This window comes from Schistocerca nitens, chromosome 8 (assembly GCF_023898315.1).
Source record: "Schistocerca nitens isolate TAMUIC-IGC-003100 chromosome 8, iqSchNite1.1, whole genome shotgun sequence".
NCBI lineage: Eukaryota > Metazoa > Arthropoda > Insecta > Orthoptera > Acrididae > Schistocerca > Schistocerca nitens.
This window is the reverse complement of record NC_064621.1, coordinates 435,210,678-435,234,698: the sequence shown is the minus strand read 5'-3', so window position 1 is coordinate 435,234,698 and position 24,021 is coordinate 435,210,678. Positions and strand designations below refer to the sequence as shown.

General features: G+C 41.5%; 1 protein-coding gene across 1 annotated transcript in view; it reads right to left on the bottom strand.

The window, feature by feature from the left end:
* The window catches only part of LOC126199195 (ubinuclein-1), a 370,199-nt gene that overhangs the window by 110,339 nt on the left and 235,839 nt on the right, over positions 1 to 24,021 (bottom strand). The window contains exon 10 of the mRNA XM_049935975.1: positions 2,017 to 2,124. Coding sequence (XP_049791932.1) covers positions 2,017 to 2,124 — 108 coding nt within the window. The remainder of the gene's footprint in view (positions 1 to 2,016; positions 2,125 to 24,021) is intronic.

Sequence of the window (24,021 nt, the reverse complement as noted above, 5' to 3'; positions counted from 1 at the left end):
AAGGTGAAGGGTCAACTTCGGTTCATTGGGAAAATTTTAGGAGAGAGTGCTTCATCTGTAAAGGAAATAGCATACAGGATGTAGTGTGACCTATTCTTGAGTACTGCTCGAGTGTTTGGGATCCGCATCAGGTTGGATTAAAGGAAGATGATGAAGTAATTCATAGGTGGACTGCTAGATTTGTTACTGGTAGGTTCAAACATCACGCAAGTACTTTGGAGTTGCTTCAGGCCTCAAATGGGAATCTCTTGAGGGAAAGCAACATTCTTTTTAAGGAACGTTATTGAGGAAATTTAGAGAATCAGCATCTGAAGCTGGCTGCAGAATGATTCTACTGCAGCCAACATACATTTTGTTTAAGCACCACGACAATAAGATTTAAGGAATTAGGTCTCTTAGGCATACAGACATTTGTTTTCCCCAAATCTGTCTTTCAAATGGACACTTTGTAAATTTATTCCAACATTGTAAATGCTTTTATGTACGTACATTATTTGCAAATTCCATGTTCATTGCATTGTGGCTACTGATAGCTCCATTTTATGTTGATTCTGGGATTTCTTCGTAGATTTTTCTACCAAGAAACACAGTGTCATCCATTTCAGGCTTCTCATCCAATGCACTGACACTATACTGTATTGTGCCAGTCAAATTATGCAACTGTAATACCTGCCATGAGATTCAGGTCTGCTCCGAGTCCTAAAGTTAAACCACTCGGCATTCTGCACGTTAACAACCATTGCAAGTGTGAAGGAAGTGGTGCGAGAAAAACAAAATCCATGCACTGACCTAGGATCAAACCTGATATCCCCTGGACTATATTCCAGGTTGCAAGCAGACTGTTAGTAACTTACTTACTAATGATTAATACTAGTTCTGTTCAGCAGCCTGTGTATGGTTGTCATAGCAAATTAAGCACTTGTTTTGTGGTTCTTCATTTAATACGAATTGTGTAGCTATTGCTATTCACGCCTAGAGAACATTTTTGTAAGACATGTTCAATTGTTACATGCTGCTTTTGAAATCCATGTACATAATTTTTCTCTGCAAATATTTCAATTTTCACTTACTTACTCTTCCAGTAGGACTCAGTAAAATACTGTAAACTAACCACATTAATTAAAAGTTGGCTTCAAGAACTGTCATGAGATCATTAATTACTTAACTCATTAGTTACACAGCTGATAATTACCTAACCTTAAAGATAAAGGAAACACAATTCGAGCTTCAGCAGAGGAATGAGAGTGGCATATTCACATGTTTACATAACACTTTTGTGTTAGTAGAATTTTTATTGTTATTTATTCCTTTTTAACTTGTACTTGCACAAAACACAAGTGTCGTTTTATAATGCCACTAGGTTGTGAACTGATGACTGCAGCTGAACTTCAACTGATCAGCAAAGCTTAACCAGTCAAGGAAGGTTTTACTTAAAAGGCGATATGATCTGGAAGCAATGTTTATACAATGCAGATTTCAGGGTTCAGCTTGATCTGAGATCATTTTCTATGTTAATCTACCGTCAACTGCATTATACAATTAGACTTTGAACTTCAATGTCTTAATCAATGAACAATCTTAGACTGCAACTAGTTTTGTGGCATGGCTATGCATGCGCATCTGATCGTTTACCTTAATTTATTTGGATAACTATGATGATTATGCAATATTAAAAGCTGATACGCTACAAAATCCAAATTCTTGAAGCAAAATAATAATATAATAATAATAATAATAATAATAATAATAAAGCATTTTAAATAACGAAAAGCTTATGAAACAAAGATGTTCAAGATCTTTATTGCAATGTGCCTTACAATGAAGATATTTTACTTCTCTACCTGTTTTAAGCAACAACTTATTCATCCAAATGTGATGCTTTCAATTTGGAATGACAGTAATAAGACTTTGTAGAACATAAAAGCTATGAAATACTACTGTAGTGAATAGCAGCTCCATAAAAACATTTCAGATTTCTAATTCTTCTAAATAAAAATAAAAATGAATAAACATTACCTTAATTCGTCAGTCCACAGAAATCTTCGCTTTGGAATTCTTGTTGGTTTTGTGTCCGTTTCTTCTTCTTCACTATCACTACTTTTCGTTTGTATCGATTCCACGCCACTGTAAAAATTAGAATAAGTTTTAAACATATTTCTTTGTGAAAAGGCAGGGAAATTGTAATGTAATGTAAGATCATCAGAGAAAAATTGTTCTGACAGGATGTAACACATCCAAGAACCTAGGTAATAGCTTCAATTTATTGTGGTGTAGACTGAACAAAGTTGTGGATATAAGCGAGGTAAATGTACTGCTGCCACCTCTGACAATACTAAGTATGGCAGTCACCCAGCTTGCGCGATATTATGCTGAAATCATCATAGTCGGCTGAAAACAATAAATATATATGTGACTAGTGAAGCCAGCAACATTTCTCAACTGCTAAGTATGTATGGTAACTGGATATATATTCTAACTCCCTCTATCCCATTGTTATGTGCACAACTTCTTTCTGTTCTCTCTGTCCAACCCCCCTCCCCTCCCCCGCTACTTACCAACTTTCTCAGTCCTTTTCTGATGTTGAGCCTTGTTTATTGTTATTGCAAATGAAACCTTGATTGGGAACTGAAGTCGTTTAAAACGAATGGGTAAACGGGTTAGCATCGTTGGTATACGGGGTATAAGAGAGACCTCTCCAGTTCCGCGATCTGTGGGGGTAGTAGCTTCAATGACTGTACTCCACATAATTTTAGTCTGTGAATGGAGAGGTTTACAATGTTTTGAATGATTCAGATTCTATGGCAGTATTCTAATTATAAGCTGATATACATAAAAAAACAACTTGTCTAATGCTTTACATGCACTCCTAAAATAGTTGAAACTGACAGTGAGAAAGAAATGGAAGCCACGCATTCTGACAGCACAGCACTTTCTTTCTTGCAACTGGTTTCAACAAAAAATATGTACACTGCCACTTAGCCGTCTTAGCCCTGAGTCCACATCATTAAGGTATCATGAACTAGGCTAAAGGTTTGGCATTTTGGGAGGCTAGGAAGTTCTCCTCTATATGGCCCATAAAAAGGTTGGCGTAGGAGGGTGCCATTTGGGTTCCCATGGCTGTGACGTAGATTTGTTTGTACACCTTCCCTTCAAAGAAATAGTAGTAGTAGATTAGGATATAGTTAGTGAGGTGTATGAGGAATGAGATAGTGAGTTTGGAGTCTTGAAGGATATTGGGAAAGGTAGTGTTCGATGGCAGTATGAGGGATGTTAATATACAGGAAATTGGCTGGTTGGTTTAAAAGAGGGGTAAAGGGACCAAACTACGAGGTCATTGGTCCCTTGTTCCTAATAAAAAAATGCCACAAGTGTGAGAATAAAATAGACGAGACATATAACACAAAACAGAAAGAAAGGAAAGACCACAAGAACGAAGGAAAGGCAAAGAACACTAAAAGAACGGAAGAGGACAAGAAAACAACACATAGGTGCTAGAAACAAAAGAGAGTAAAACAAGTAAGCAGATTACAGTGGCAAGCCTACCACGAAAATAAAAAGGAAAATCCAGCCACTGCAACACATTAAAACCTCGACCCTAAAAGCACTAGGGTGGAGGACACAGAGGGACAAAGGACAGGCGCTAAAACTCACATCGAACAACAAAAATGTAAGCCATTAAATTTTCACCCTCATGGATGAAACGTAAAACCAAATCAGCTGATGAGGCGTTGTCTGATAAAAATCAATGATAATGAGCCTGGCAACCGAAGATGAAGTCACAGGACAGCCAAAGGAGGACAGAGCAAAAGAATATGGGCTACTGTCAACTGGGTGCTGCACCAACACTGGGGTGGGTCTTCGCAGCACAGGAGGCAGCCGTGGCTCGCCTATGTGTGGCCAATGTGGAGCCTGCAGAGAACCACAGACTTCCTGCGAGACGCCCTCATCCAGGACTTCCACACATTCGTGGTCCCCTTAATGGCTCTCAATTTGTTGTGTGTACAGAGATTTAGCCATTCCGTCTCCCAAAGGTGAAAAACCTTGCGGCGCAATAACAAACGCATGTCACTTGCAGGGATGCCCATCTCCAGAAGTGGTTTCCGTGTAACCTCAGCCTGTCAGCAAGTTCATTTCCTGGGATTCTGATGTGACCAGGGGTCCAGACGAACACCACTGAATGACTGGACCGTTCCAGCGCATAGATGGACTCCTGGATGGATGCTACCAAAGGATGACGAGGGTAGTACTGGTCGATAGTTTTCAGGCTGCTCAAGGAGTCAGTACATAATGGAGGAACACTGCAGTGGTGCACAGGGTCGAGTAAATGCAACGCTGAAGGCTCTGCCAATCCATAAACCACACTCCCATAGTCAATTTGAGATTGGACAAGGGCTCTGTAGAGCTGCAGCAGTGTAGTGCGATCTGCACCCCAATAGGTGTTGCTCAAGCAACATAGGACACTGAGGTGCTGCCAGCACTTCTGCTTAAGCTGACAAAGACGAGGGAGCCAAATCAATCGAGCATCGAAAACCAGTCCTAGGAATTGATATGTCTCCACTACAGTGAGTGGATCATCATTAAGGTAAAGTGCTGGTTCTGGATGAACGGTACGACACCAAAAGAAGTGCATGACACATGACTTTGCAGCTGAAAACTGGAAGCCGTGGGCTACAGCCCATGACTGCTACAGGAAATTGGGGTCAACAGTGAAAAGTAGGGATTTAGGAGGGGAAGTGGTGGAGATGGAGAGGAAAGTCAGTGAAGGAAGTGGTTTGTATCTTTGATGTGGGAGGCTAGATTATGGCCAGTTGGTTAGAGGTGTTGGTCAATGAGGGCTGAAATTCTTTCAGTTGGGCCACAATGGAACGTCCAGGATTGTTGGGTCTGTAGATTTTGGGGAGCATATAGAAGATAGGTGTGTGGAGTGTCACAGGGGTGAGGATGGAAAAGGATTCAGGGGAGAGGGCAGAGAACCACCTAAGGATTTAAGCAAGGACTGGAAATTGTGTTGGACTTCAGAGTCAGATAATTGGCAGAGGCCTTCCGCCAGGTAGTCACTGTGATTCATAGTAACAGCAGTGGAACCTTTGTCTGCAGGTAGGGTGATTAGAGCAAGATTAGTTTTAAGGTGTGTGATTGTTCTTTCCCCTGCTGAAAGGTTGGTGATCTGAGGAAGGGACCTGGGGAAGGACAGAAGTAAGGAATTCCTGGCTGATGACCTGCAGGTGGTCAGGTGGGAGGGAGAGTGTCAAGGTTGGATGGTGGTATGAACTGGGAGAGTCACAGTTGTATGAACTGGGAGAGTCACAGTTGTATGAACTGGGAGAGTCACAGTTGTATGAACTGGGAGAGTCACAGTTCTTGTTTGAATTAGGTTGACTTTGGTTGGAGGGATTGGCAGCAAAGAAGGGTTTCATCTACATCATACTCCGAAAACCACCTAATGGTGTGTGACGGAAGGTACTATTTTACTACTAAATGAGCCCTCAAACCCTGCTCCACTCGCGAACAGTGCGTGGGAAGAGTGACTGTCGGATCGGGAGAGGGAGAGTATGGCTCAAGGTGAGGCCTTTGAATAGGACTGAAACTTCTGTGAAACTGAGGGTTTTGGTGGAAAGGTTCACAACAATGTTACAGGAATGTTTCGGCTCTGGTTATGGCGGAGTGTTGGTAGGGAGTTTTTGGGGATGTGTCAAGTTGGAAAGTCAGCTAGGCAGGGTTTAGGTGCTATGAGGTGTGGACGAGGAGGAACACTGTGGGTAGATAGGTGCTGGAAAGTGGTGACCCGAGGCGACAGTACGATGTCAGCAGATTGGATAACATATGGAGGTGGTGTCTGGAATGCACTTCCAGGCGCTGCAGAGCAAGCCATTAAATTTCAGAGATGTGATGTATGAAGCAGAAATTGCACAGTAGCAGAGGGAGCAGAGGTGGTACTGGTTTGGCCATGCCATTGAGATGTGTTTTTGCAGTACAAGGTTTGTGAGGGTCAGGGACTGGTAGAATCTGAAAAGGTGAATGTTACTGTGGAAGGAGGGGTGGGATCCAGAAAAAGGAATTTTTATGGTTAGGCTGCTTTGGGGGGGGGGGGGGAATTCCATGGTTTAGACAGCATTTAAGACATAGGACGTGAGACTGGCTTTTAGTTACGGAAAGAGAAGCTTTATTGAACTGGTGCAGAAAGATGCAACAGGTGTCCACTGTAGCAGAAATAGTGTAAAGGAAATGGGAGTGACACAAATGGGAAAAACAGGTCTTGATGGTTACGAGAGGAGCTGTATAAGAGAAAAGATGCATATGAAATATGCAACAACACACAAAAACAAGCACAACTACATAAAAATACGCAAAAATGTGTGAAACTATGTAAAAATACGCACAATTATGATAAAAACATACACAAACGTGGGAAAAATGGAACGAATGAGGTATGGGAGAACATGTGTGTTCGATAAAAGAAGAGAGGGGGAAGAGGGATGGACTAGGTCAAGGATCCAAGTTCATACGGCACGTGCTGGTGTGGAAAAGGAAACACTTAAGTATGTCAGGATAAGGGTAAAGTGGGATCACTAGGAATAAATATAATTACAGCTATCAGAGGAAAGAATCTGGGTCTTCAGATGATGTATCAACAAACTGCGTGGTCATGAAGCCTGTGTTGGGCACAGACGATCAGTGATACAGTGTGGCTTGGAAGTAGACGTGGTTTAGACATTGGTGGGAAAAAAAAAAAAAAAAAAAAAAAAAAAGAAAAAAAAAAAAAAAAACAGACAAAAGAAAAGAAAGAACACACACTGAGAAAAGTAATGCTGTAGAGGCTAGTGCCAAAGGAAAACATCACCGGTTTGTACAAAGGAAGAAAAGCAGTTGTGAAAAATTGAACAATGGAAACTCCTGGTAGGAATATCAACAATGTTAGAAAAGACTGACTGCCTACGTATCATACAGATAACATGCTAAGTTGCAGACTGGTACAATTAAAACACACTTACACATGTTTCTGGCCTCGGCCTTTGTCGGACAAAGAGAAATACACACCATCTCTAGTAGCTAAGACCAGAAGGCAACTATTGTGAGGGATAGAAGCAGCAATCTGGAAGGAGCGAAAGTCCTTGGCCCTAAAAAACCTGGTACTGCAAAAACATATCTCCATGGCATGGGCATCCCAGAGCCATCTCTTCTCCCTCCGCAAGATACTGCCGCTGTGCAATCTCTGCTTCATACATCACATCTCTGAAATTTAATGACTTGCTCTGCAGCACCTGGAGGAGCATTCCAGACACCACCTCCGTAAGTTATGCAACCTGCTGACATCCTCGGGCACCACTTTCCAACACCTATCCTACCCACAATAGTCCTCCTTGTCCACCCCTCATAGCACACAAGACCCTGCCGAGCTGACCTTTTCAACTTGGCTCATCCCCAAAAACCTGTACCAATACTCCACTAAATCCAGAGACAAAATATCCCTATAATGCTGTTGTCAACCTTTCCACCAAAACCCCCAATTCCATAGAACTTTCAGACCTATTCATAGGCCTCACCTTGAGCCCTACACCCTGATTTAGAAATGCTGGACTTGTCAAAGACCTACTCTCTTTCTCAGGTTCCCGGCAATGGAAATCCTTTGCTGCCAATCCCTCTAACCAAAGCCAACTAAATTCCAATACTGAACCATTCCTCTCCCAGATCATACAATCACCCAACCATGATATCCCCCCCCCCCCCCCCCCTACTGACTCCAACTAATCACCTGCTGATCACCTTCCAGGAATTCCATACCACCAACTTAGCTGCACTATCCTTCTACAAGTCCCTTCCTCAGAACACCAACCTTTCAGCAGAACAAAGAATAGCCATACATAATCACAAAACTAATCTTGACCTAATCATTCTACCAGCAAACAAAGGTTCCACCACCATTGTTATGAATCGCAGTGACTACCTGGCAGAAGGCATCTGCCAATTACCTGACTCCTCCACCTACAAACTCTAAAATAGTTACCCCTTCCCAGAAGTCCAACCCAACCTCCAATCCATGCTTAAAGCCTTAGGCGCTTCCCAGACCCTCTCCCCTGAATCTATTTCTGTCCTCACCCCTAAGACACCCCACACACCCACCTTCTACACCTCCCCAAAATCCCCAAACTCAACAATCCCGGAAGCCCTATTGTAGTTACTTACTGTGCCTCCACTGAAAGAATTTCGGCCCTCATTGACCATTCCTCCAACCAACTGCACATAACCTAGCCTCTAACATCAAAGACACAAATCACTTCCCCTTCACCAACTCTCCATCATCATCATCATCATCATCATCATCATCATCATCATCATCATCATCATCATCATCCCTTTATCTCGTGGATTCCAGCTTGTCACTGTTGACCCCACCTCCCTGTACACCAACATTCTTCATATTGTTATTGAACACTATCTTTCCCATTGTCCTTCAGCTCCAAATCCACCACCTCATTCCTCATACAACTACTTTTCCTTTGAAGCAAAGGTATACAAAAAAATCTGCAGGACAGCCGTGGGAACCCGCATGGCACTTTCCTTTGCCAACTTGCTTATGGGCCACATAGAGGAGGAAAACTTCCAAGCCTCCCAAAAAGCCAAACCCTTAGCCTGGTTCAAGTTCAATGACGATACCTTAATGATGTGGACACAGGGCCAGGACAGCTATCTCTATTCCTTCACAACCTCAAAATCTTCTCCTCCATCCGCTTCACCTGTTTCCCATCTACCGAAGGTTCCCCATCAACCGAAGGTGCCACCTTCCTAGACAATGACCACCTCCTCTGTAATGGCTCCATCCACACCTCTGTCCACATTAAACCTGCCAACCACCAGGAGTACCTGCATTTTGATAGCTGTCATGCCTTTGACACCAAAATATCCCTCCCATACCACCTTGCCACCTGGGGATGACACACCTGCAGTGACAAGAACTTTCCTTGTCCAGTACACTGAGGGCCCCACCAAGGCCTTCATATACAGGCACTATCCTCCAGACCTAGTCTGCCAACAGATCTCCCATGCCATTTGCCCTCACACCATCCCCAAGAATCAGCCAGAAAGGAGTGGCCCCTTTGTCACAAAATACCACCTACGACTGAAACAACTGATAACATCCTTCGCCAGGGCTTTGATTACCCGGTTCTTTCCCACTCTCCTAAAAATCACCCACTCAACCTTCAGAACATCCTAATTCACTACTATGCTACTATGAATCCCAACTGCTTGACAACACTATGGAACCCCCAGGAGAAAGATCTGTCCAATCCATCCAATCAGCACTTCCTATTACACTCCTGTCACAGGTTTATCCTACTCCATCAGGGGCTGGACTACCTGTGAAAGCAGCCATGTCATTTCCAGCTCTGCTGAAATTGCACAGCTTTTTATATTGGTATGACAGCCATCTAGCTGTCCACTAGGATGAACGGTCACTGCCAAACTGTGGGCAAGAGCAAAGTAGACCACCCTGTGATACAGCATGTAGCTGAACATGATATGCTCGATTTCAATGGCTGCTTCACTACCTGAGCCATCTGGATCCTTCCCTCCACCATCAGCTTTTCTGATCTGCGCAAGTCAGAGTCATCCACACAACATTCTCCACTTCCGTAATTGTCCCAGCATCAACATATGGTAACATACATCCTCCACCTAACAGCTTCCACCCCTTCTGTCCTATCACCTCCTCCTCATTCTCATCTCTCACCCTCTTTGTTTGCCGTTCTCTGGCAAAGCACTCGCAAATCTTTCTCTGCTAATCTCCTTTTTCACTCCATTTACCCCACCTCCTTGCCCCACAACTTCCTGGTGCTGCACTGTTGGCATACTAGTACCTGTGCACTCTGCCAGACAGCATTCCTCTCTTCCCACACAATTATAGCATTACATCAACTGCCGGCACACCAGTCGGTAATGATAGGGAAGATATGGCTGTCAGAAGAAGTCAGGAAATAGCAGGCTGGACAGAGCTCTCTCGAGGATGACAACAGCAGCGGCCTTTATGTGAAGAGGTCATAAGTGCCACGATCGACTGGTAACGGCCCAGTTCTACAGCAGTGTCAACTCTAGTCATTTCACTTGTACACTCTATGTAGCACAGACTTTGATTATTTCATATGTCCCCCTTGGCTTGTGACACATCTGTGTAATTGCGAAAGTTAAGTATTGTACCTTTTCTTATTGTAATAAAACTCATTAATACAACTTGTTTGTTTGCTTGTCCAGCAATCTGAGTTTGTTGGCTTCCTAGACACCACATATTTGGCGAGGAGGAAGTGAATGAACATCATAGTGACAAACTGTTACTATAGCCGACAGGCGCCACAGATTCTCTGTTTTGTTTATCATGGGCTTTTGTGTTTTGCTGGCACCTTAATTCTACCTTGTCTTTTCTTTGCAGGGGTGTGTTACCTGTTTTCACAGTGTCTCTTATAGTGTTTTTTCTATTCAGTGTTTTCAGGTGGATGTTGTGGAAATTTTCTTTGCATGTGTGCTTATTTTTCTTGCTTGCATTGTCTGTTTATCACATTTGCCTCTTCCAAAATGAGCAATCCCCATCTTTCATCCCCTGCTCAGGTGCCTCAGCTGCAAACCATATATGCAACGCAGCTAACACAGATGTTTCAGTTTCAGATGCAGCAGATAGTTGCCCTACTAAACATGCTACAGCAACTACTAACCAATCAAGCGACCAACGCAGTGCAAAATACAACAACTGTAGTTCTGAGTGCATTTTCGCCCATTTAATGAAAAAGAAGAGGAATGGCTAAAGTGGTTGCAATAGTATGAAGCCCACGTCATTGTTGTTGTTGTGGTCTTCAGTCCTGAGACTGGTTTGATACAGCTCTCCATGCTACTCTATCCTGTGCAAGCTTCTTCATCTCCCAGTACCTACTGCAACCTACATCCTTCTGAATCTGCTTAGTGTATTCATCTCTTGGTCTCCCTCTACGATTTTTACCCTCCACGGTGCCCTCCAATGCTAAATTTGTGATCCCTTGATGCCTCAGAACATGTCCAACCAACCGGTCCCTTCTTCTAGTCAAGTTGTGCCACAAACTTCTCTTCTCCCCAATCCTATTCAATACCTCCTCATTAGTTACGTGATCTACCCACCTTAACTTCAGCATTCTTCTGTAGCACCACATTTCGAAAGCTTCTATTCTCTTCTTGTCCAAACTGGTTATCGTCCAGGTTTCACTTCCATACATGGCTACACTCCATACAAATACTTTCAGAAACGACTTCCTGACACTTAAATCTATACTCAATGTTAACAAATTTCTCTTCTTCAGAAACGATTTCCTTGCCATTGCCAGTCTACATTTTATATCCTCTCTACTTCGACCATCATCAGTTATTTTACTCCCTAAATAGCAAAACTCCTTTACTACTTTAAGTGTCTCATTTCCTAATCTAATTCCCTCAGCATCACCTGACTTAATTCGACTACATTCCATTATCCTCGTTTTGTTGATGTTCATCTTATATCCTTGTTTCAAGACACTGTCCATTCCGTTCAACTGCTCTTCCAAGTCCTTTGCTGTCTCTGACAGAATTACAATGTCATCGGCGAACCTCGAAGTTTTTACTTCTTCTCCATGAATTTTAATACCTACTCTGAATTTTTCTTTTGTTTCCTTTACTGCTTGCTCAATATACAGATTGAATAACATCGGGGAGAGGCTACAACCCTGTCTTACTCCCTTCCCAACCACTGCTTCCCTTTCATGTCCCTCGACTCTTATAACTGCCATCTGGTTTCTGTACAAATTGTAAATAGCCTTTTGCTCCCTGTATTTTACCCCTGCCACCTTCAGAATTTGAAAGAGAGTATTCCAGTTAACGTTGTCAAAAGCTTTCTCTAAGTCTACAAATGCTAGAAACGTAGGTTTGCCTTTCCTTAATCTTTCTTCTGAGATAAGTCGTAAGGTTAGTATTGCCTCACGTGTTCCAACATTTCTACGGAATCCAAACTGATCTTCCCCGAGGTCCGCTTCTACCAGTATTTCCATTCGTCTGTAAAGAATTCGCGTTAGTATTTTGCAGCTGTGACTTATTAAACTGATAGTTCAGTAATTTTCACATCTGTCAACACCTGCTTTCTTTGGGATTGGAATTATTATATACTTCTTGAAGTCTGTGGGTATTTCGCCTGTCTCATACATCTTGCTCAACAGATGGTAGAGTTTTGTCATGACTGGCTCTCCCAAGGCCATCAGTAGTTCTAATGGAATGTTGTCTACTCCCGGGGCCTTGTTTCGACTCAGGTCTTTCAGTGCTCTGTCAAACTCTTCACGCAGTATCTTATCTCTCATTTCATCTTCATCTACATCCTCTTCCATTTCCATAATATTATCCTCAAGTACATCGCCCTTGTATAAACCCTCTATATACTCCTTCCACCTTTCTGCCTTCCCTTCTTTGCTTAGAACTGGGTTGCCATCTGAGCTCTCGATATTCATACAAGTGGTTCTCTTCTCTCCAAAGATCTCTTTAATTTTCCTGTAGGCAGTATCTATCTTACCCCTAGTGAGATAAGCCTCTACATCCTTACATTTGTCCTCTAGCCATCCCTGCTTAGCCATTTTGCACTTCCTGTCGATCTCATTTTTGAGACGTTTGTATTCCTTTTTGCCTGCTTCATTTACTGCATTTTTATATTTTCTCCTTTCATCAATTAAATTCAATATTTCTTTTGTTACCCAAGGATTTCTATTAGCCCTCGTCTTTTTACCTACTTGATCCTCTGCTGCCTTCACTACTTCATCCCTCAGAGCTACCCATTCTTCTTCTACTGTATTTCTTTCCCCCATTCCTGTCAATTGTTCCCTTATTCTCTCCCTGAAACTATCTACAACCTCTGGTTCTTTCAGTTTATCCAGGTCCCATCTCCTTAAATTACCACCCTTTTGCAGTTTCTTCACTTTCAACCTGCAGTTCATAACCAATAGATTGTGGTTAGAATCCACATCTGCCCCTGGAAATGTCCTACAATTTAAAACCTGGTTCCTAAATCTCTGTCTTACCATTATATAATCTATCTGATACCTTCTAGTATCTCCAGGATTCTTCCAGGTATACAACCTTCTTTTATGATTCTTGAACCAAGTGTTAGCTGTGATTAAGTTATGCTCTGTGCAAAATTCTACAAGGCGGCTTCCTCTTTCATTTCTTCCCCCCAATCCATATTCACCTACTATGTTTGTTTCTCTCCCTTTTCCTACTGACGAATTCCAGTCACCCATGATTATTAAATTTTCGTCTCCCTTCACTACATGAATAATTTCTTTTATCTCGTCATACATTTCATCAATCACGTCATAGTCATAGTTCACAACATATCAGGTACTGTGAAAATACATTTCTTTTTGTCAACGGTAGGAAGTGCCGTCTTTTGCCTCATTCAGCAATTATTCCCTAACGCCACTCCAAGTGAACTTTCCTATGACCAGGTAGTATATTCTCTAACTTTTATGACCAACAAATGAATGTGCTTACAGCTAAATACCAACTCTTTATTTGCAAGGTAAGGTCCGAACAAACTTGTCACGAGTGGGTAACAGATTTGTAAGGTATAACTAGGAAATGCAAATTCAAATGAGCTTGTAGTGTTTTATATTCAGATGTTTTGTTGTGCGATGGTATCATGTACAATGTAACTGACATGAGACTTAGAAAACAGATTTTGAAACATTCAGATCCATCATTTCAGCACATACTGCAAATTCTAGATTAGTATGATTCAGGTGCTGTGTCAGCCAACAAATATGAGCAGCCACCAATTTGATGGGTTCAGTTGTCCCTTGCGCACGACTGGCCCTGTAGGCAGCAATAGTGCACAAGCACCAAGCCATGTAAACAGTTCTTTAAATGGGAAAAAAGAAGTAAGTCATGTCCTTGGTGCTACTCATGGCACAAACGTCAGGGCTGCCCATCTAGACAAGCACAGTGTTTCGCTTGTGGCAAGATAGGTCACATACAATCCATATATTTGCAATGGAACAAACATAAGAATTCTGCCCATTCGCAAAATTCTAGTCACAAGGCCCATGTTATCAATGCAGTGAATTCAAAACTTGCTGCATGCATTAGCAAAACTGGCAAACAAAAAGTTTCTTCAGTGCTATACCAATCCAAACTTTGTTAATTTGCATCTTACTGGAAAGCATCTGAAATTTCAGTTGGGCATGGGTAACGGTTACATTGCTGAATTGTAACACAATGAACTGTTAGGCTCCCCAAGCCTGTCCAAAACTAGCATGCACCTGACTGCTTATAATGGACAAGACATTCCCATTTTCGGAAAACATACTTTGCCTGGCATGTATCGCTCGCATAAGAGAACTGTGACTTTCACTGTCCAAAAATCATGTGATTGTGAGAACATATTTGGCCTTGATTTGTCTGGTTTTCAAATTCTGGACAATATGTTGTCTGTGACTGCATTTAACACCACAGACAGTGTAGTTAGCTTGCTGAAAGAATTTCCTGAACTCTTTTTCTGAAGGTTTAGGCAAGGCTAACAATTTTGTTGCACATATTAAAATGAAAGACAATGCTCAGCCGAAATTTTGCTGGGACAGAACTGTTCCCATTGCACTACGGGGCAATGTGGCTGCTGCATTTAAAGAATTGCAAGATAGCAGAGCTATTATGCCCATACAAGCTAGTCAGTGAGCCAAGTCCACTGGTTTTCCTCCTCAAACCCTCAGGTCGCATTCGCCTCTGTGTTGACTGTCTACTGTCAACCCACAAACTGTGATTGATATTTATCCATTGCCACGCCCAGAGGATCTTGTGTACAGATTAGGCACTGGTCACTACCTTTCAAAAACTGATTTGCATGACACATATCTTCAAATATCACTAGATGACGAATCTCAAACCATGTGTGTTGTGAATACTCATTTGGGCTTGTTTAAATATTTGCTTCTGCCTTTTGGCAGTACTTCCACACCCAACATTTTGCAATGGTATTTGAAAAAGCTGACTGCTCAAGTACCAAACTTCAAACTACTTGGACAATATTGTAGTAGCTGGTTGTATGTCTGAAGAAAACATTGCAAATTTGTGTGCTTTGTTTCGCGTGTTATCGGATGCACAACTGAAGTGTAGACTGGACAAGTGTGATTTTTTTTAAACCTGAGTTGTAGTATCTTGGTCATGTCATAAATAGTCAAGGTGTACATCCTCTTCAGTCACATTTGTTAGGATCTGTGACCTGCCGGTTTCCTCACAATGTCATAAAACTGCAGTCTGACTTAGGAAAATGAACTATTATATTCGGTTCATACTGAAATGCTGTACAAATCGCAACCCCACTGCATTGCTCGCGTCGCAAGAACGTCCCCTCTGTTTGGGCAGATGAGTGCCAAGAAGCTTGGTTCACTTTGATCCTGACAAATCAGTTGTGTCGCAAGTTGACACTTCCTCTTACGGAATCAGTGCATTCCTTTCACACAGATTTGGAGATAAAAGACAGGCCTATTGCTTTCGCATCAGAAGTGTTGTCCAAAGCTCAGTGTAACTATTCACAAACAGAGAAATAGGCATTGGCTATTCTGTATGGTGTCACCAAATTCCACCATTATTTGTATGGCAGAAATTTCTACTTTGTAACAGATCACAAGACATTGCAGTCCTTGTTTCATTCGATGAAGCTGGTTCCTGTACGAACTGCCCAAAAATTGCAAAGATGGGCTTTGCTGTTGTCTCAATACCAGTACGAGACTGTGTCGTTTGGCAGCTCTTCCGATGGGCCCTGATACGTATTTTGACGCTTCTGCTACATCTTGTTGTCACATCAATGCTCAGGATTTTGAATTGCTTCAATCCTTTCCTTTGGACTAAAGGAAAGTCGCACAGACCATGGAAGCTAATTGAGGTTTGAGCATTTTGCTAAAATACACTCACACATCTTGGCCTCACTCATTGCACAGGATAAAGAATTCTGTAATGCACTGATACTTTGCACATCAGCATAACCCCACATAAACAGCAAGGTGTGATTCTTGTTTAAAATTACAGTGGACAGTCATATGTGTTGATCCCCAAGGTTTACAAAAAGAAGTGTTGCAATTACTTAACCAAGTACACTTGGGCATTGTTTGTATTAAACAGTTAGCGCGTCGACACTGTACTTGGCAGGGTATGGACACACAAATAGAACAGATGACGTCACAGTGTCACGCATGCGTGGAAAATCAGTCTGCTCCTCCACAAAAATTATCTGCTTGCCTAAGTCGCAATCACCATGGCAACATGTGCACATAGACTTTGAGAGTCCTTTTTGGAACATTCGTTGGTTGACTGTGACAGACTCCTATAATAGCAAGTCTCCTTATGCTGTGCCAATAAAGTTGACAACACCACGTAGCACAATTCAGGCGTTGTCCTCTATTTTTTGCCTTGAAGGTTTGCCTGAAGTCCTAGTGTCAGACAATGACCCTCAGCTCAACTAAAATGAATCTGAAACATTCTGTGAACGCAATGGCATACAGCCTCTAAATAGTGCACCGTTCCATCCACAGTCAAACAGTGAAGTGGAAAGTTTAGTCTGAACCTTCAAGCAGCAGATGGCCAAACTTCGCACCACACACACCAGGGGTCAAGCATTGCAACTGTTTCTCGCCTCCTATCGTTCGCATCCATGAGATGGATCATTGCCGACGGTACTGCTTCACAGCCACCGCCACTGGACACTGCTCCACCCTTCGCAGCATCCGGCACTGAAGGAAGGCTGCAAGTATCACTTTGCGGCACCCAGTATTGCGATTATCAGGGTTTTTAGTGCCAGCAGATGACAAGTGCAAGGTGAGATCCTCCGTCGACTTGGTGCATGCATGTTTCTCATTTCAGGCCCAGACGGACTGCAGTGTCGGCATCACAATCAAATTCGCCACTGTCATGTGCAAGGTGATCCTTCTGTATCTCTTTCCCCAGATTCATGGATCCCGAGGACTGCGTGGCCACAGCAGCTGCCAGAGGGTGTCATCACACCATGGGACAACCCCATGGAGACGGAGCCTTTGCCTCCTCTCATCCTACTGATGGAGCTGGACCTGCCTATGCCACAGCAGCTGATGCCTTCTAAATCTGTACCCTTCTGGGCATTTCTGGGGGACATTTCCACCAGAGCGAAGGCCGGATGGCGGAGTACAACCAGAAGTCTGACGTCTCCTGCAGATGCAGCTTCCGGTCCCTTGGAGCATCCACACTCCTGCTTCCCCTCCTGTTGTCGTGCTCCATATACGATGACAGTCTGTCGCTATGGGGTGGGGGAATGTTACAGTGTAAAGTCAAGTGCCTGCACACGAGTAGGGAACACATGGAAGAGAAGGCTGTGAGAAGAAGTCAGCCAGTCACACTCTGACCGGACCTCCCTCCAGGACAACAACATGACAGCAGCGGCCCCTATGTGAAGAGGACATAATCATCACAATCCATTGCTGATGGCCCAGTTCTATAGCAGCGTCAACTCTAGTCTCTTCGCTTGTATACTATGTAGCACAGACTTGGAATTGTCTGTATTGAAGAACATTGGTTATTTCGTATGTCGCCCTTTTCTTGCAATACATCTGTGTAGTTGTGAAAGTTAAGCATTATATCTTTTCTTATTGTAATAAAACTGATTAATACAACTGGTTGTTTGTTTGTCTAGCGATCCGAGTATGCAGGCTTCCTAGACACAACACACACTGCTATCCCTTCCCCTTCCCCACCCCCCCTCCAGATTTCTACTTCCATCCAATGTGTTAGTTACATTCTTGCCTGAGCTGCCGAGATGGTGGTCATGTGCATGTGAGGTGTGCTTGCTTGGGTGAATGAATGGTGTGGATTTCTTTTTTTCCGATGAAGGCTGAGGCTGAAAGGTTGTGTGTGTAAGTGTCTTAATTGTGCCTGTCTGCAACTTAGCATGTAATTTTTTCGATAAGAAGCAACCTATATTTTCCTACATTGTTGATATTCCTAAAGGGAGTTTCCATTGTTAAGTAACTTTCCTTGTTTTAGTTCTCTAATTGCCACATGTACTTCTTTATTTCGATCTGAGAAGTCAAAAACCAGTTTCCACAGATTTAACTTTCAAAATGTTTTAATATAATGGAATACTTACATAATAATTTTCATTCCCTTTTCACCCCCTTAGGGGGCTGAATTAAAAAAAAAAAACACTGAAAGAAGTATTTTTAATTTCTAACTGAGAAGCAAAATACAAATTTTCATAGATATACCTTTAAAAATGCTTTCGTAATGAAATAGCAACAATTTTATGTACAGGATAGATCACTACTCATCATGAAGATGACATGTCGAGTTGCAGACGGGCACAAAGAAGAGGCTGTTACAAACAGTGCTTTTTACTAAAGCATTATTCAGAAAAGATCACATACACATTCATACAAGCAATCACACCTCACGCACACATGATCACTATCTCAGGCTACTCTGGCTAGAATTATGTATTTTCATAAAACTCTTCATTACATATTTCATCCTCTTAGGAGCTGAATTTATAAAATGACCAAAATCAAACAATGGAAAATCCAGGATGGAATGTAACAATACTAGAGAAGGAAAATTGCTACTGGCCGAAAGCTATAATTATGTGATGCTTTTTGTTGTGCCTTTTTCGACTCGGCATCTCTGCTAAGGGTGAGTAACACCTTTCCTTTTCTAAAATGACTGAAAACATTTTTTTATTTGTGTCCAAGAAACCAAATACAAATTTTCTTAGTTCTAGCTTCAAAACTGCCTGAATAGCAACACATTTTCAAAAAAAATTTTCATTCTCTATTCCAAAAAATCTCTTCTTAAATTACGCCTACAGTATAAGACCAACATCCTCTCCAAATTTCAAGTTCTTATCCTTAGTAGTTTACAAGTATTTAACTGTGTTGCTTCCTGTGACTATGTAGTAATTGGACAATCAAACACCATTTGATACACCACCTTACATCTAAAGTATCATCATGCCTCTAAACAGAGTGCACGGACAACACAGACCAAAAGCTGCCTTTCCATTAGAAAACTTGGTGTATTCTTCCAACACATGTACTGACAATTGTGTGCCCCAAGCACTGTACACCTGCACACTTTGACGCGAGGAATTAATACTTTAGGGGTGACATATTCTAGTAGCCATGGGGAGATAGTAGCTTTTACTGAACACACAACTTGCCAAGCCTTACTCTCTCTGAGTGATACATGAACCACTGTCTTACTGGTAAGGACAGTGAAAGTTTAGGAATGTTTGCCTTCTTCACTGCTGCATCTAAAAATTTCACTAAATTTCCACACTTCTCAATATCTTGTAGAATACCACCTCCTCCCACAGGAAAAACAGCAGTTGATGTAGATGAGATACGAAATGGAATTAGCATGTAAGGTCGGCTGTACGGAAGGTGAATGGTCAACTAGGATTTATTGGCAGAATTCTAGAAAAGTGTAGCTCATCTATAAAGGGGACTGTGCACAGATCTCGTGTGAGCCTGTCTTGAGTACTGTTCAAGTGTTGTGGATACTCATTAAGTCTAACTAAAGCAATTCTGATGCATGTTGCTAGATTTGTTACCAGAAAGTTCGATCAACATGCAAGTGTTACAGAAATTCTCCTGGAACTCAAACAGGAATCCCTGGAGGGAAGATGATGTTCTAATAGCAAAACACTATTTAGAAAGTTTAGAGAACTGGCACATGTAATAACCCGTGAAATGAGTGTACTGCAAGCAAAGTCCACTTTATGTAAAGATCCCAAAGACAAGGTAAGAGTAAGACAAGGCTCATACGACAATTGTTTTTGTCTTGTTCCCCTTGTTCCATTTGCTTGTGGAACAGGAAAGGAAATGACTAGCAGTGTTACCATATACCTCTAGCTTATGGAGTATCGATGTAGATGTAGAGAACAGCAGAGGCAAAACAGGGTGTCCTGGATAATTTTTTCTGCAAGGCACATGCACCAAATGGCTTTTAGTATGCTCACAAAGCATGAACATATGAGGACTTCTGAGTCTCAAATGAATTTTATCTGTTCCAGTGGCCTCAACTTCGCATGAACTTCTGATGTTTTAATGCTAGCACGTTTGTTAATTGGATCTTCAGGAAACAAACTGAACAAACCAGTAAGCAGCCAAAGTTGTCTCCCCACTCAGACACATCCATGTAAAACAGCAAATACTTGTGGTGCTGGAATCAAATGTTATGACAAAAATGTAAATTTAAGAAAATTATCTTCAGTACTCTTCCACTTTTATTCCAATGTGCTGAAGTTTATCAGAAGCTTCACTAAAATGCAGGGTGGCAATTGAAACCCCCTTGGACAAAGAATGGAATCTGGTTCCCACCAAGTGTCAGAAGATCGTGCGCCATGTGGATCCCAAATGATTTTGTGGCATGTAAATGGTTAATGAAAGTAATTTGCCTGCAGGGTGAAATGTAGACATGAAGATTTTTGGTGTGGCTTTGACGTTACAGTTCCTGTGTGTGATGTGTAACCCTCTTATGTTTGATATCAGCAAATTTATTACATAAAATTTCTTTTAGTCACCTTTCTTTATGTTCTCTGAGGTGAACCCGTTAGTTCCATACAATCGTGTTCCAACAGTCTTCGCAGGCCTTTGTCTCCTAGTGTGTGGCTGGGTAGTGAAAGAGAGTGTTACTTGTCTTACTAGCTACTCGGATGACACAAACAACTGAATCTCAAATCTTCTGCACTCACAATTTCTCTTACAACAACACTATCTTTCCTAACACAATCTTGTATATTAAGTGGCCAACACATTGCCTTAAACTTATGTAGGTGGGCAAAATAGAGACAAGAAGTATCCCTTTACATAAGCCAATTTGACAGTAACTTATCACAGCATCCATTGTAGCCACGACCTTTTCACTTTTTCTGCTTGTCTTCTAAACATCTTCAAAACCTAATACCAAGGAACAAGCAGCCCCACACACAGGTGGAAATGCTCAATGATCCTTTCACATTGTAGAAATCATGGGTTCAAGCCATTCTCCCATCTGCACATATCGTAATAATGTCCCGACAGTTACTACAAAATGTCACAAACATCTTTCATTGTCACAGAAGCTTGGAATTAGGACATGCTATCCTTAAAATGTCTTGTCACACTTCAATGGTATAGCAACCGGATGGAATGCTATTACCTTGTGATCAGACAAGAACATGTATGCCTGTCAGGCTGCAAGCAGTTGCCACTACATGGAGGTGTCAGTTCACTTTCTCGGTACAGAGGCTGGAAATGCAATTGATCCCTAATGTGCCAGAGGACAGTTGAATCATCTCTTGGTGAACAGTGTTGATGATCTTTGGATTTGTAGGTCTTACTGTTCCATGCACCTAACATCTAAAATCAACTCAGGGTTGCAGGAAATTTGAAACCAGACAGCAAAAGTCTACTACATTAGCTACTACACCTATAATTAATCACAAATTATGTAAATTCTGCTTAACACTAATGTACATATTAAACAGGTTTTAACTTGTACTGTATATACATACCTGACAGTGTTCTCTGAAATCCAGAAAGATACATGAAGCAGCAGTTGCTGCTGCTTTTATTAAATATCTACAAGTATAAGCAACAGTCAAACGAAAATGAGACACATGGGAAAAAGAAAATAAACAGTTCATCATTTCCAAAAGTAATCTCCATAACTCTTAATACATTTATCCCATTGAGATACAAGATAGTCGTGCCTTCGTGGAAAAATATTTGCAGCTGCCTATGGAATCATGGTTGTACCCAGGTGTGCACCTGTTTTCTGAAGAAAATAGACACCTAAAAATATCTTTCTCCACAGCTCCAGAAATATGGAAATTGCATGGCATGAGATCGGGACTATATGGAGGATGGGTAAGGGCATCCCAGTGAAACTTCAGCGGCGTAGTCCACACAAACTTTGTGTGTGTGTGTGTGTGTGTGTGTGTGTGTGTGTGTGTGTGTGTGGTGGTCGCACATGCTCTGCGAATGTTGACACCATACAACATGTAACTACAGCATCAAATGCTTGTAGGCTGACCTTTAAGGAGAGAAAGAAGCAAGGAGTGATATTCGCTGTTTATGAACGTGTCGACATTGACTTCAGTCTTCTCCTCACCACATGGAAGTAGAAATTTCCATGGAGTTCATAGCCACTTAACTACAAGGGAAATGGAGATGATTACTTGGGCTTGTGGCTGCCTTTAATTTAAATTTTGTCAATTTAAAGAGTGTGGTGCAGCTGTTTCCCAATAAACCACTTTGTGTCCCCTTGTCTGCTTATTGTTAAGGCGGATTAATATAGATGTTCTTTGACTAACACTGCTTTTATTTTATGAATATAATAGAGGGAAACATTCCACGTGGGAAAAATATATCTAAAAACACAGATGATGTGACTTACCGAACGAAAGTGCTGGCAGGTCGATAGACACACAAACAAACACAAACATACACACGAAATTCAAGCTATTGCAACAAACTGTTGCCTCATCAGGAAAGAGAGTAGGAGAGGGAAAGACGAAAGGATGTGGGTTTTAAGGGAGAGGGTAAGGAGTCATTCCAATCCCGGGAGCGGAAAGACTTACCTTAGGGGGAAAAAAGGACAGATATACACTCGCGCGCGCGCACACACACACACACACACACACATATCCATCCGCACATACACAGACACAAGCTTGTGTCTGTGTATGTGCGGATGGATAGGTGTGTGTGTGTGTGTGTGTGTGTGTGTGTGTGTGTGTGTGTGTGTGTGTGTGTGTGTGTGCGCGCGCGCGCGCGCAAGCTGAGGAGGTAGCACACATTATATAAAGATAAGTTTGTTGTTCTGATGAATGCATTATTAAATATATGGGTACGATTATGACAGTCTGTTCAGAAACTTATTGCAAATAAAAACACACTTATACAGCAGTATAATTGGAAAACCTTTTCTCATTGCGGAATTTAAAAGAGAACCACTTGTCATTATGGACAAAATCGATAGTCTGATGACAATTTTTTGTGATTACTGAACAGAAATAAAGAAATTAGGATGTACAATGGTTTGTTGCCAATATTTTCCTAATGTTAGATATAAAGTTCCTAGGGCCACAACAGCAGTAGTCTGATATTAAAAACTCCCAGCTGCCCTTCACATTCAGAAAATTTTAACAAAGTGTGCACAGGAATATATAAATTTTACAAATAAAACTGTGATCAATGCAACAATCAATGTATAAAAACAAATGTAAACTTTCATTACAATAATATTACGTACCTGAGGCATTATTGTACAAAGCAACACTTTGAAACAATTGTTCAAATTTCTTTCCACACAATTACAACAAATAGTTCAGCAACGAACGAAAGAACATTGCAAATGTGTTGGTAACACAAACTGAGATAAAGATTCAGTGGTTAAGGATATCGTAGCAACTGTGTCAACACCAATGTGGCCCAATCTCTAACTGGGCACTTTACAGGACCACAGAATAAGAAGTCAACTAGTATCATCAGGTGGCTGATCTAACAACGGACCTGGATCACTGCACAGATCAGAATAATCAATAATATCAAGTGCTAAATGTGGTAACATTCTATCATAGTAAATGAAGAAAATTTATTTTGTGTGGATGAGATAATCAACAGAAACTTTGTAGGCATCTCCATTATATGGCACAACAATATAATAACTCTGTAACAAGCCACTGTAGATGGTAGGTTAAATATGTTGAACATTAAGGGAACCGGGTAGGATAAATGTTGAAAAATGGTGTTTTGAGAATTCAATATCAAAAAATTCTCCATTATTTTCTGTGCTAGATAATGTTCACTTTATCACATCTATAAGCAAAATTAGCAATGCAATATAAATAAATAAATAAAAAATTTAAATACACAGGTGTCCCTTTAAATCACCCATTTGCCATGTCCCTTTCTGTCAATTTTTAAGATAAATTCATGGGGGAAATTTTGTTTTGCATGTTAGATGTGCAGCTAATCTTTCTCATGCATC